Source organism: Nuphar pumila, chromosome 3 (assembly GCF_984573655.1).
Source record: "Nuphar pumila chromosome 3, dmNupPumi1.hap1.1, whole genome shotgun sequence".
NCBI classification, from domain to species: domain Eukaryota; kingdom Viridiplantae; phylum Streptophyta; class Magnoliopsida; order Nymphaeales; family Nymphaeaceae; genus Nuphar; species Nuphar pumila.
The window spans coordinates 96,389,196-96,403,507 of NC_143251.1; the positions used below are offsets into that span (position 1 = coordinate 96,389,196).

The 14,312-nt window shown below is 48.7% G+C and overlaps 1 protein-coding gene across 3 annotated transcripts in view; it reads left to right on the forward strand.

Moving 5' to 3' along the window:
• LOC149843158 (Phosphoenolpyruvate carboxylase family protein) overlaps positions 1 to 13,725 on the forward strand; it is a 63,035-nt gene extending 49,310 nt beyond the window's left edge. For all 3 annotated transcript variants that reach the window (XM_089999627.1, XM_089999629.1, XM_089999630.1), the window contains 2 exons: positions 13,299 to 13,335; positions 13,441 to 13,725. In XM_089999627.1, coding sequence (XP_089855753.1) covers positions 13,299 to 13,335; positions 13,441 to 13,574 — 171 coding nt within the window. In that variant the 3' untranslated portion in view covers positions 13,575 to 13,725. The remainder of the gene's footprint in view (positions 1 to 13,298; positions 13,336 to 13,440) is intronic.
• Positions 13,726 to 14,312: the final 587 nt, after the last annotated feature.

Below are 14,312 nucleotides of genomic sequence, written 5' to 3' on the forward strand. Positions count from 1 at the left end.
TTGAGAAATTTGGCCTGTGGAGGCCAACATTAACTCATCTATATAAAGTGTTGAGTTCCTACTTCAAGGTTCTCCATGACCTCTCGTCAAATTTATACCATACCTGCCTTAAGGTTTGGTTATAATAGTAATTGCAGTGGTTTTCTCTCCAGAAATGAGTCTATTCACAAAGTCTACCTTAAGTATGCAGTTTCAAAAGAATAAGCATGCCGAACAAACAATCACGAGTTAAGTAATTCTACAGGTAAACATGTATGCCACTTAAACTACTTGATTCTTTCTAGAATGAGTCTACCCAAAGAATTTACATTAAGCATGCAATTTCAAAAGAATCAAAATGAGTAAACTCTGACCAGCCAATACTTATTCAGATCTTCAGATAAGCAGGTATGTAAAATAACTATTCTATCTCAGAAGTCTTATTTTATTTTGTTCATACAAACTCTCCGTGCGACTTTCCCTTACCTCGGGATGTCGTGCAGTTGTGTGCGTCTACGAGTGTAGATGATATGAGGCTCAGGTCGCGGAGCTAGAGCGGGGTTCGATGCGAAGTCTGCAAAAGTGTGAGTATTCAATTATGATAATTTAATTTAATGGTGTGACAGGAGCAAGGGTAGGATTAGGTGACCGGGGATTTCGTTCCCTTCCAGACCGAACAACAAAAGGCAGGGCCCTAGTTCCCTGCCTGACGAAATAGTGAATGGCAGGGGCCTCGGCCCCTGCCAGACAAAATAGTGAATGGCAGGGGCCTCGGCCCCTGCCAGACAATAATAGCGAATGGCAGGGGCGTCGGCCTCTGCCTGACAAAAAGCGAAGGGCAGGGGCCTCTGCCCCTGCCAAACAAGGTCACGCATGGTAGGGGCCTCGGCCCCTACTTGATGAACAGGGAATGACAGGGTCTCGGCCTCTGCCTGGCACAAAAAGAATGGCAAGGGCCTTGGCCCCTGCCTGACGAAAATGGGGAATGGCAGGGGCCCCAGCCCCTGCCTGACGAATCAAGGGACGGCAGGGGCCTCGGCCCCTGCCAGAAGCACTTACAAGTGGCAGGGGCCTCGACCCCTGCCTGGCAAATTCACAGAGCCGCAGGGGGGGGGGGTGTCCGCCCCCCTGCATGCCGAGGATCAAGGGTAGCAGGGGGATATTCCCTGCCCTCCTAGAAGCCAAGAGGCGGCAGGGGCGAGCCCCTGCCTGCCGGGAAATAGGAAACGGCAGGGGGCATTGCCCCTGCCTACCGGAGATCGAGAGGCGGCAGGGGGCTAACCCCTGCCAGCGAGAGAGAGCTCGGGATGGGGGTGACAGGGGGCAACCGACCTCCTGTCAGATTCCCTATCACCCACAGAGGTGAGGGAGTGTCGCAGGGGCCATTGGTCCCCTGCCGGCACTCCGGTGCACCCCCAGAGGGAAGAGGGGACGACAGGGGCCTCGCAGGCCACCTGTCGGCCCTCCAATAAGTACAGGAGAGGCAGGAGGGCGCGGCAGGGGCCGTGCGCCGCCTGGCGGCCTCCCGGCGAGGTGACAGAGAGGGGGGTGAGGAAGAGAAGAGGGAGGAGAAGAGGGAAGGTACTAACCTAGGAGGCGGTGGCCGGCGTCGGCGGCGTGCACAGCGAGGGAGGAGACCGGCGTGATGGGGGGGCGAGGGCTGCGAGAGGGAGGCGTGACTCCCGTCGCCCTCCAACGTTCCTCTTAAAGGCACAGGGGGGCAACGAATGGGGAAACCCTTGGTGGGTTTCCCTAATCCGCTCGCAAGCGAAGGGGAGGAGGTGCGGCGCTTAGGAATGCTCGGGAGTCTGGTTACTTAAAACCCTAATGAAAAGGGGTCCCGGTCGGGTCCGGACCCGACCCGGCCCGGTTCCAAAACAAATTTTTTTGTGTGGTTTTTACATCCTACCCCTCTTAAAAGAATTTCGTCCGCGAAATAATTATTGCCTTAAAGAGTCAAAAATATAGGTCAGGATATTTTATCCTGATATCGTTCTCAGGTTCCCAAGTACATTCGTCAATCCCATGATGTTGCCACCGAACTTTTACGAAGGAAATGGTATTTGATCGTAGCACTTGGTCACGACGGTCGACGATCTCTACTGGTCTTTCTTTGAATGTCAAGTCCCCTCTAATGTCCACGTCGTCATAATGAATGATGTGCGATGGATCGTGAACGTATTTCCTCAACATGGATACGTGAAAAACATTATGGATCTGGGCGTACTGAGGAGGTAACGCTACACGATAAGCTGCTTCTCCAATCCGCTCCAGGATTTCGAACGGTCCAACGTATCTAGGACTTAGCTTCCCCTTCTTCCCGAACCGAAATACGCTCTTCGTCGGAGATACCTTAACAAAAACCATCTCGCCAATATCGAAGGTAAGCTCTCGTCGACGTCTATGTGCATAGCTTTTCTGCCGACTCTGAGCGGTACAGAGTCGTTCCCGAATCATTTGCACTTGTTGAGTGTAGTGTTGCAAAACTATAGGTGCCTCCAATCTTCGTTCTCCAACCTCGTCACAGTAAACAGGTGATCGACATGGCCTCCCATACAAAGCTTCGTATGGGGCCATCCCGATGCTCGCATGATAGCTGTTGTTATACGCGAATTCCGCCAGACTGATATGGGAATCCCACTCTCCCTTCCAGTCCATCATACAGGCTCGAAGCATGTCTTCCAAGGTCTGAATCGTACGTTCCGACTGCCCGTCAGTCTGAGGGTGAAATGCAGTGTTGAACTTTAACTTTGTGCCCAACGCCAACTGAAGTTGTCCCCAAAACCTTGAAGTGAATCTGGGATCACGATCAGAGATAATCGAGACTGGAACACCGTGCAATCTCACAATCTCTCGAACATAGAGATCAGCGAGACTATCCAACGATTGGTTAAGACGGATAGGTAGGAAGTGAGCAGACTTGGTGAGTCTATCGACGATCACCCAAATCGCGTCATGCTTCCTCCGCGTCCTCGGTAGACCGACTATGAAGTCCATGGTGACATCTTCCCACTTCTAATGAGGGATCTCTATCTGCTGCATGACCCCACCGGGTCTCTTGTGCTCGATCTTGATTTGCTGACACGTTAAACACTTCGAGACATACTCAGCCACGTCTCGCTTCATACCGCTCCACCAATAACTGCGTTGTAGGTCCTTGAACATCTTCGTGCCGCCAGGGTGAATGGTGTATCTAGACTTGTGGGCTTCCGCAAGAATTTCATCTCGAAGGACTGAGTCATCAGGAACCCAAAGGCGCTCCTTCAACCATATACTTCCATCCTCCAGACGAAAAGGTGTATCTGCTAGTATCGCTTGAGCCTTCAACTTCTCGTAGCGTGCATCTGTTTTCTGTCCATTGATGATCCTCACTAGTAGCTCAGGTTGAGCAACAAGGTGGGATAAACCTATTGAACCTTGAGTGATAGCGAAAGGTTCCCAAGAGGCTAGGTCTTCGACCAACCTCCATCCAGCGAATAAGGCATTAATCGAAACTTCCGGTGCTTTGCGGCTGAGGGCGTCAGCCACGACATTCGCCTTTCCTAGGTGGTAGGAGAGGGTGAAGTCGTAATCCTTGAGGAATTCAAGCCAACGCCGTTGTCTCATGTTCAATTCTTTCTGCGAAAATAGATACTTAAGGCTCTTATGAACGGTGAATGCTTCAAACTGCTCCCCATACAAGTAATGTCGCCAAATCTTCAGTGCGAACACCACCGCAGCTAACTCTAAATCGTGAGTTGGGTAGTTCTTCTCGTGAATTTTAAGTTGTCGAGAGGCGTATGCGATCACTTTCTCATTCTTCACCAGCACAGCCCCTAGGCCTGACCCAGAGGCATCAGTATAAATCACGAATCCGCCTTTACCAGAAGGTAAGGTCAAAATAGGAGCACTGGTAAGTCGCTCCTTCAATAACTGAAAACTCGCCTCGCACTTCTCGTCCCATAAGAATTTAGCCTATTTCTTCAGCAACTTCGTCAGGGGTAACGCAATTTTCAAAAAATCCTGAATGAATCTTCTGTAGTAACCCGCTAGTCCAAGAAAACTTCTGATATCACGTGCGTTCTTTGGTTGCTGCCAACTAAGTACAACCTCAACCTTTGCAGGGTCCACAGACACTCCTTCTTTAGAAATAACGTGTCCCAAAAACATAACTTCTTCAAGCCAGAATTCGCATTTAGAGAACTTGGCATGCAAACGTTCCTTTCGCAGGGTCTCTAACACGGTGATTAGGTGTTCCCGATGTTGTTCTCGACTTTCTGAGTACACCAAGATGTCGTCGATGAATACTATCACGAAGGTATCCAAAAATGGTTTGAACACCCTATTCATCAAGTCCATGAAAGCTGCAGGGGCATTGGTCAGTCCGAACGGCATGACCTTGAATTCGTAATGTCTGTATCTCGTCCGAAAGGCCGTCTTAGGAATATCCTCATTCCTAATTCTGAGTTGATGGTAACTGATACGCGACAAAGGGTACTTGTTTTTTATCGTGGCCTGGTTGAGCATTCGATAGTCGATGCACAAACGCAAGGTCCCGTCCTTCTTCTTCACGAAGAGCACAGGAGCTCCCCAAGGAGAAACGCTGGGGCGAATGAATCCCTGATCCAACAACTCCTGCAACTGCTTCTTCAGCTCCTCAAGCTCAGCCGACGCCATTCTATAGGGTGCTTTGGAGATTGGCGTCGTACCTGGTAGCAATTCAATATTGAATTCTACCTCACGAGACGGTGGAAGTCCCGACAGCTCTTTAGGAAAAACGTCGGGATAATCGCGAACAACATCCAACTCACAGATGGGAATAGGCATTGGATCTGACTGGATAACACTAACCAAAAAGGCAGTGCATCCCTTTCGCAAAAAGTTCTGCGCCTTAAGCGCCGAGATCGTCCGGCTTGCTCGAACAGGTCTGGGAATTCTGAATTCTACTCTCGGAGAGCCTGGAGGTGATAAAACGATCTTGCCATCTCGGCAAAATATCTTGGCATGATACTTGTGCAACCAATCCATGCCTAGGATGACGTCAAATTCTGTCATCTCAAGCAGGATAGCACAAGCAGGCAAGTGCCTCTCTGCGACAACTACGTCCAATTCAGGTATGTAAGTAGTGCAAATTGTGTTCTTCCCAACCAGGTTATACACGTCCAAAGCATTGTAAAGTGGTTTTACAGTTATATGCAATTGCTTTACGAATCTTTCCGAAACAAACGAGTGTGTAGCACCACAATCAAAGAGTGCAAAAGCTGCTTGATCAGCAACAAGAATGGTACCTTGAACGAGATCCCCTTTTGTCAATTGCTCGACCGTGGCTGCATAAACTCGACCCGGCTCCCTGACACTGCTTGGTTGTGCTCGTTGTTGCTGCTGATGAGGTGGTCGAGGAGGCTGAGATATGTTGCCAGTTCGCTTGAGGTCATCAACTGCTTTCTTTTGGCAGTCACGAATGAAGTGGCCCATCTTGCCACAGTAAAGGCATCCGCCGGTGTCCCGCGGACAAGGTTGTCCTTCGTGAGTCCTCTTGCACCTGGGGCAATTATCTCCAGACGGTTGCCTGGGCGGTGGATGGCCCTGCTGTCGTTGGCGCTTCGCCGGAGGGAACTGCTTCTTCTCTCCCTCAGTCTTCACTGGAAATGGTGGTCGTTGCCCTGGGCCGCCGGAATAGGTCTTCTTCTGATCACCACCTGACGCGGGTGGCTTTTTGGCTTGCACACTTTTTGAACGCTCCCAATCCTCGTTCAGTAGGGTGGCTGCTGCTACCGCCGCAGAAAAAGTCGCGGGCATGCTGGTGAGAACTCTATGCCTGAGTCCTTTCTTCAGTCCACGAATGAACTTTCCAGCCCGCTCATGATCATCCTCGAATAGGTGAGGACAGTAGCGCTCCAACCATTGAAATTTGGCGATATATTCATTCAGGCTTAAGCTGCCTTGGCACAGCTCCAGAAATTTCACCTTCTTCTTTTCCCTCGCATGAGGAGGAAAATAGTTTCCGAGAAAAACTCTCCGGAAGGCCTCCCAAGGAATCACCTCCGCGCCTGGAAACTGCACCTCCCGGGTAGTGTCCCACCACTCGCGAGCGTCGTCCTTCAATCGGAAGGACCCAAACATCATCTTCTTATCGTCAGGGACGGACAACACTTGGAACACCCGTTCCACCTCTTTGACCCAACTCTCCGCCAAGTCAGGGTCAACCTTGCCAGAGAAGGTAGGAGGGTCAAGCTTCATAAATTTTTAATACGTGGCAGTTGGTGTATTCCCAACAAGAGAACCCGGATCCTGATGGGGGCGACCCTGGTTACGAATTGCCTCAGCCAAGGAGTTCAGGGTATCCATCATGAATCCCCTCTGCTCATGCAACTCATCGACCATGCTGTGGCTTGAGTTTCCTGCCATCCTTAAAAAGCAACCAAGATTAAGGTCAAAAATACTGAAGACGTACAAGTAGACATAAGTATAGGAGCAAAGGCAAAAACATAAATCTTTATTACGAAAGTCACATATTTAGAATCCAGCTGTGCTGATACACAAGCAAAAGTTCTATTCCATAATTATAAATGAGTTCACAGACTCCAACAAAACTGGGTAAGTGCTACCTCCCCTTAGGGACGGCTAGAGTACTTCCTAAGATATTCTCTTCTATTGTCTGTGCGCCTGAATCTGCGCTTAGGGGTTAAGGGAAGTGGCTCCCCGTAGGAGATCTCCTGTCCGTAGAGAGGCGTCGCCAGAGTATATTCCGGTGAGCCAAGACTATAACCTGAAGAATCCGTCGCAGGTGTGTATGTGGGTGATACACCGTCCACTAGGTCTGTTGGAGGTGACGGTTGCTCGCCTGCAGTCGAAATTGCGATCTTGCCGTCATGCTCGGCCTTGTGGAGGCAAGCATTCATGGTGTGCCCTGTTTCTCCACAGAAACCACACTCCTCTGCTAACTCAGGGGGAACAAAATCTCCCGATGACTCCTGTGGTGTCTGATGGTGCACTCGAACGTGTAAAGGCGCAAAACCACCTTCTCGAGCATGCACCTCAACCCACGTTGCTGCCAAGGTTATCTGGTAGGCGATCGGTAGTGGGAAGCCTTGCTCATCCGTAAAAATAGGTAGAGGAGGGCGGTTAGCCTAGTAACCAGCCCCGAACATCCCATGTCCGTCCCTCTCCCTTACGGAACAGCCACGTACTCTACGCGTGCCCCTACCGCTAGAACCAGTAAACGGATCCATCTATCCGACGGTACTACGAATAAAACAAGAATATAATTTAGTCTAAAACATGTTATGAAATATCCAAGACTTATAGCGCGATGGGATGCTCAATAGTCAAGATTCACCTCTTTATGATCTGACTCTGATACCAAGTTGTAATGCCCCAAAATTTCGACTCGTGATTTCGAAAACCTTATCGAAAAACCTTTCAAAAATTTAAAGTGTTAACTTTTAAAAACGACAGCGGAAGATATTTAGAAAGGAGCACAAGTCAACAATCCTGGGTACGTTAGCTGAAAATCATCATTCACATGTACAACAACTTAAAGGAATTTAAGAAATAAGGCAATAGATTAAAAATCTGCAGTTTATTACAAAATGAGCAGTTTGTTCCAAAGTTCAATAAATCTAAAGAAAACTCCAAAAAGACCCAGAGCCAAGCCGCCAGAAGAAAGAAGATAAATCTTAATCCATGTTGCACCACGCCATCGGCCGCCAGTGAAGTCCTACTCCTCACCTGCCCATGAAATGGGTCAGTTTCATAACAAACCAGTAGGTGCACGAACATATAAGTAGAATGAAAATAAAACAGGGCATTCATGAGATACACAGTTATGATATTGAAACAATCAATACAATTGTAATCTATTCTAAAAAGTGTAATATGCGCAAAGAGTTGTTAGTTGAAGCATTTTCAGCAGGGCAAGTCTTAATCATCTACAACTATTCATGAAGATATTCTTTAAGTTCTGATATTAACTGGCCTGTGGGTACGCACAGACGCGAAACGTAGAAACAACCGAGACCGATCCGGGGGTTTATTATGTCAGGTATTTTCATTAACCTGGATGGCTGACTGAGTCCACTCCTAAGGGGATGATTAATGCCAAGAGAGTAAATCCCCAAAGGCATTCGTGGCCCATGGATGCATCTAACTTCTGCAGAAGTACCTGGGAGTTACCACTTAGGATAATTTATGGTAATCCCAATTCCCCTAACTCCGATGACTGGTGAAACCGAGTTTTTTGCCCGTGGGGTGGTTGTTAAGAACCTGTCCATCGGAGTCTTTGTACCATCCATCCTCTCCCTTGATGAACCGTGAAGATCAGATGGGTACGACGGAGGTTTCTTAACCGCCGCCCCATCCTACATGCTCTGGTCTATTAGACCCACTCGAGCATCTTGCCTGTGAAGGCGAATGATCACCATTTATGTGATCTCAGCATTGTGCTAATTGCACGCATCGAGGTTGCTACAACCTCATCCTCCAACCATCGTAACCCACATGGGACGTACTTGTCCAAAAGTACGGTTGTACCTCCCTAGAGGTACGACTACGATGAGAGGGCAACATATAATGTTTTATGATTCTTTTGGTTCATAAATGACATGTATTGTTCTTTTGAGAAATTTGGCCTGTGGAGGCCAACATTAACTCATCTATATAAAGTGTTGAGTTCCTACTTCAAGGTTCTCCATGACCTCTCGTCAAATTTATACCATACCTGCCTTAAGGTTTGGTTATAATAGTAATTGCAGTGGTTTTCTCTCCAGAAATGAGTCTATTCACAAAGTCTACCTTAAGTATGCAGTTTCAAAAGAATAAGCATGCCGAACAAACAATCACAAGTTAAGTAATTCTACAGGTAAACATGTATGCCACTTAAACTACTTGATTCTTTCTAGAATGAGTCTACCCAAAGAATTTACATTAAGCATGCAATTTCAAAAGAATCAAAATGAGTAAACTCTGACCAGCCAATACTTCTTCAGATCTTCAGATAAGCAGGTATGTAAAATAACTATTCTATCTCAGAAGTCTTATTTTATTTTGTTCATACAAACTCTCCGTGCGACTTTCCCTTACCTCGGGATGTCGTGCAGTTGTGTGCGTCTACGAGTGTAGATACGAGGCTCAGGTCGCGGAGCTAGAGCGGGGTTCGATGCGAAGTCTGCAAAAGTGTGAGTATTCAATTATGATAATTTAATTTAAAGGTGTGACAGGAGCAAGGGTAGGATTAGGTGACCGGGGATTTCGGCCCCTTCCAGACCGAACAACAAAAGGCAGGGCCCGCGGCCCCTGCCTGACGAAATAGTGAATGGCAGGGGCCTCGGCCCCTGCCTGACAAAAAGCGAAGGGCAGGGGCCTCTGCCCCTGCCAAACAAGGTCACGCATGGCAGGGGCCTCTGCCCCTGCCAAACAAGGTCACGCATGGCAGGGGCCTCATTCCCTACCTGATGAACAGGGAATGGCAGGGCCTCGGCCCCTGCCTGGCACAAAAAGAATGGCAAGGGCCTTGGCCCCTGCCTGACGAAAATAGGGAAATGGCAGGGCCCCCAGCCCCTGCCTGACGAAAATGGGGAATGGCAGGGGCCCCAGCCCCTGCCTGACGAATCAAGGGACGGCAGGGGCCTCGGCCCTTGCCAGAAGCACTTACAAATGGCAGGGGCCTCGACCCCTGCCTGGCAAATTCACGGAGCCACAGGGGGGGGGGTGTCCGGCCCCCTGCGTGCCGAGGATCAAGGGCAGCAGGGGGATATTCCTTGCCCTCCCAGAAGCCAAGAGGCGCCAGGGGCGAGCCCCTGCCTGCCGGGAAATAGGAAACGGCAGGGGCATTGCCCCTGCCTACCGGAGATCGAGAGGCGGCAGGGGGCTAACCCCTGCCAGCGAGAGAGAGCTCGGGATGGGGTTGACAGGGGGCAACCGACCTCCTGTCTGATTCCCTATCACCCACAGAGGTGAGGGAGTGTCGCAGGGGCCATTGGTCCCCTGCCGGCACTCCGGTGCACCCCCAGAGGGAAGAGGGGACGACAGGGGCCTCGCAGGCCACCTGTCGGCCCTCCAATAAGTACAGGAGAGGCGGGAGGGCGCGGCAGGGGCCGTGCGCTGCCTGTCGGCCTCCCGACGAGGTGACAGAGAGGGGGGTGAGGAAGAGAAGAGGGAAGGTACTAACCTGGGAGGCGGTGGCCGGCGTCGGCGGCATGCGCAGCGAGGGAGGAGACCGGCGTGATGGGGGGGCGAGGGCTGCGAGAGGGAGGCGTGACTCCCCTCGCCCTCCAACGTTCCTCTTAAAGGCACAGGGGGGCAACGAATGGGGAAACCCTTGGTGGGTTTCCCTAATCCGCCCGCAAGCGAAGGGGAGGAGGTGCGGCGCTCAGGAATGCTCGGGAGTCGGGTTACTTAAAACCCTAATGAAAAGGGTCCTGGGTTGGGTCCGCAACCGACCCGGGTCCAAAACAACAAAAATTTTTTGTGTGGTTTTTACAAGGATAATACGAGGGTCGGGCCGCGGAGCACGAACGGGACCTATTGCGTAAACTGCAAGGGTACGTTATTAGTATGCATTTAAATGAATAGGAAAAACGACAACAAATGACTGGGGTTTCGACTTCTCCGCAAAACAAGGCAGGGATCAACGGTCCCTGCTGACTTGAAACAAAATGGGGTAGGGTCTAATGACCCATGCTGCCAAAAAAAATAGGTGCAGGGGCCATCGGCCCCTGCCAGACGATTAAGAGAGGGGCAGGGGCCATCGGCCCCTGCTGGGTTTCCGAAAAGGGAGGCAGGAGCCGAAGGCTGCTGCTGGCTTTAAAGGAAGGGCAGGGGCCATCGGCCCCTACCAGAAAGAGAAATGGAATGAGCAGAGAGAGGGGAGTGCAGGGGCCAAAGCCCCCCTGCGGCTTTCAAAAAGGAGGCAGGGGCCAATGGCCCCTGTCGTTCATGGAGAAAAAGGGCAGGGGCCATCGGCCCCTACTGGTCTTTAAAAGAGGAGGAGGGCAGGGGCCAAAGGCCCCTGTCGGTCTTGGAAAAAAAATGGCAGGGCCATCGACCCCTGCTGGGTTTTAAAAGAAGAGGGGCAGGGGCCGATGGCCCCTGCCGGAAGGTAAGAGAGAGAGAGAGAGAGAGAGAGAGAGAGAGAGAGAGAGAGAGAGAGAGAGAGATTGGGGCGGCAGGAGCCACCAGCCTCCTGCCGACCCCCTACGCAGGTCAAGGAAGAGGGGAGGGTGACAGGGGGACGACCGACCTCCTGTCGATCGCCCGATCTCCCACGGAGAAGAGAAGGGGGTCCGCAGGGGCCATTGGCCCCTGCCGTCACTCCGACATACCCCCAGAGACGGGGGTCCCGTAGGCCCCCTGTCGGCCTCTGATGGCTACGCAGGGCGCGGCAGGGGCCGTGTGCCACCTGCCGGCCCACCTGTGAATCCCAAAGAAGGGGGAAAAAGAGGGAGGTGAAGAGGGTGGAGACGACGTACCTGGAAGGGGCGGATCGCCGGCGGTGGTCGCAGCGGCGGTGGCGATCGGTCCAGCAGGAGGAGGCGTCGGTAGGTTTGCTGGCGAGGTTGTCGCCTGCAGGGAACGAGAAGGGGGGCGGGGCATCGATCCTCCCCTCCCGCAACGCTCTTAAAGAGCTCAGGGAGGGGCGACAAAAGGGGAAACCCCGATGGGTTTCCCTTATCAGGTCGAAGGCGCGGTGGGGGGGGGGGGTGCGGCGCACAGGAGAAAGGGTTTTCTCAAAACCCTTTCCCTTGTGTCGGGTTTTTAAAAACCCTAACGACGATGGGCCCGGGTCGGGTCCGGACCCGACCCGGCCCGGTTCCGATAAATTTCTTTTTTTTTTAAATGCGGGTTTTACACTTGGGTCTGGATCCGAGATCAGGGATCCAACCGCGTGTTGGATCCGTGTCTCTCAAGCGGTGTGGATCCGCAGGCTGGATCCAAATGGATTCAACTGTGGATCCCCGCGTTAACGTATTATATACATATATTTTATGTTTATTTTATAATAATATTATTATTATTATTTCTTTTTCTAATATATATATATATATATATATGATATTATATATATATGAACCCTAGTTGATATGGATCTTGGATTCCAGACCCAAACTCAGAAAATTACGTATCATGTTTAAAATAAATTCAAATAATTAACAAAAAATTTAAGGTTATTACAGAAACACCTAGCTCTCCTGAAAGCCATCAGTAACTTGAGTCATAGCTCTATATTCTATCTCAGCCGTGGATACCGCAATTCATTGTTGTTTTTTGCTCTTCCAAAAGATTAAAGAGTTCTCAAGAAAGACGCAAAACCCGGTGGTAGAGAGACAATCTCTAATAGATCCTTCAAATTCTGAATCACACAAAGCTCTAATATCTGGAAGAAGATGAAGAAAATAATATCTCAAAGTGCATGGCGTCTCTCACATATTGAATAATCTTAGGTGTAGTCGCAAGATGAACTAAATAGGAGAGCTCATAAACTGACTTATTAACATAAACTACATATGTGAGAGAGGCATTGGGAAGAGGAATGGGTTGCATGTTGAGTAAAAATGTGAAAATGAGAGAGATAGAGAGCATGGGGAAAAGGAAGGGTTGTTTGCAAAGTAAATGGGTCTACTTGGGGCTGGAGAGAGAGAGGGAGGGAGAGATGTGATGCTTACAATGAGAGTTTTATAAAAATTGATGAAACATTAAGTGGGTGATAAAAACCGGGTAGCATGAAATTATTAATTATCTGTTAAAATATATGTTTTTTAGCTTGTGATTGGATAGAGAGAGAAAGGATTAAAAATGTATTTGGTTTTGTGCATGGGGAAGGGTGGGAGTGCATTGGGAAAAGTGGGATGTTATGTGTAGCAAATACCAAGAGAGAGTTATGCAGAGTGAATAAGAAAAAGAGAGGAGAAATTGCAAATGTATTTAAGGTGGTTAAATGGAGAACGAAGAAAGGTATTAAAAAAGAGGAAGGGGGTTACCTGCCAAGTTTTCATTGGTTGATATGAAGGCTCATTAAATATGAGAGAGACATACACATTAAAGAAGATAAAAAGTGGGGGGTTTCGTAGGGCTAGAGAGAGGCAAAAAATAGCAAACTGTAATGTAATTATAATAGAATAAATTAAGGATTAAATGAAAAGGAATAAACAATGTAGTATAAGCAAATATAATAAAATTATTTGATTGTGATTGGTTGAAAAATGGGGCTTCAGACACTTATATATATACATATATATACGAAAGAAAAAGTTAACCTTGCATAACATTCATTGCATGGCATAACTAGCATGAGGAGGAAATTATGCCTTTTTTGCCTGAGGCTCATTTTTTGTCTCATGCAGGCTGGGTTCTTGGATGGAATCACAAATATCATCCCAGGTATTTCTTCTTGGAGCTGCAACAAGTCATAATGACATGTTTTTCACCCTTAATTTGGTATTCAAGGCAATCTCTGTGTTGGATGTGTCTTTTCTCTTCCTGCAGGACTGGGGGGTGCTAATCTTAAGGCTATGCTAGATGAAGCATTTGAGACAACAAATGGTAATGTGGAGAGTGGGATGAAATTGCTTGATTTCAATGATCAAATGGGTGACAGGATCCAGGTTTTCCTTGAATAAATCCCTTTAAGTTTATTTCTGTTATATTCAAGGTACACTTTGGGGATGAAAATTTGAAATGGGCATTCCCTTTTAACTTCATATTCTATGTTTCATCTTAAAGTATTCATTAATGAAATTTTGCTGCCTAAAAATTTAGGCTTGTTTAAGAGCATCACTAGATGGATTACATGTCTTACCTTATCACACTTTGATGGTGTGCACGCGTGCACACACACACACACATGTGTGCGTGCATGTAGGAAGAGAAAGGAGGGGGTGGGGGGCAGGGAAGGGGGTTTGGTGTCCTAAGGTGGTGAGTTTTACCTATAGCCATCAATAAGTGAAAGGAGTTATCGTTACTGGCTAGATGTCATCTAATACGGTAACACCCAGCTCAATCAGGTCTCAAAAGTTGAGCCAATTGAGACTCTGAGTCAAACAGCCTTAGTTTTGTAACTAGAAGAACAAGGGATTGCTTTCCCAGGTTGGTGGAGAGGTATGGAGGATTCATGACTTCTCCAAGTCATTCATGAGCCATTCAGAAATTACAGATCCCAAATTAATCGTGTCCCGACTTTCTGTTTGCTATCTTCTATCTCACATGGACATGCCCAAAAAGACATTGGACACATCTTCTTTGTGCAGTTCCCCTTTTGTAGTAGTTTATAAGGGGGCATGACACAGGCGTAAGTTGAAGTATCCCTGTGACATTGGTTTTCTGATACACTCTGAACGGTGTAGATTTTCAAGTCAAAA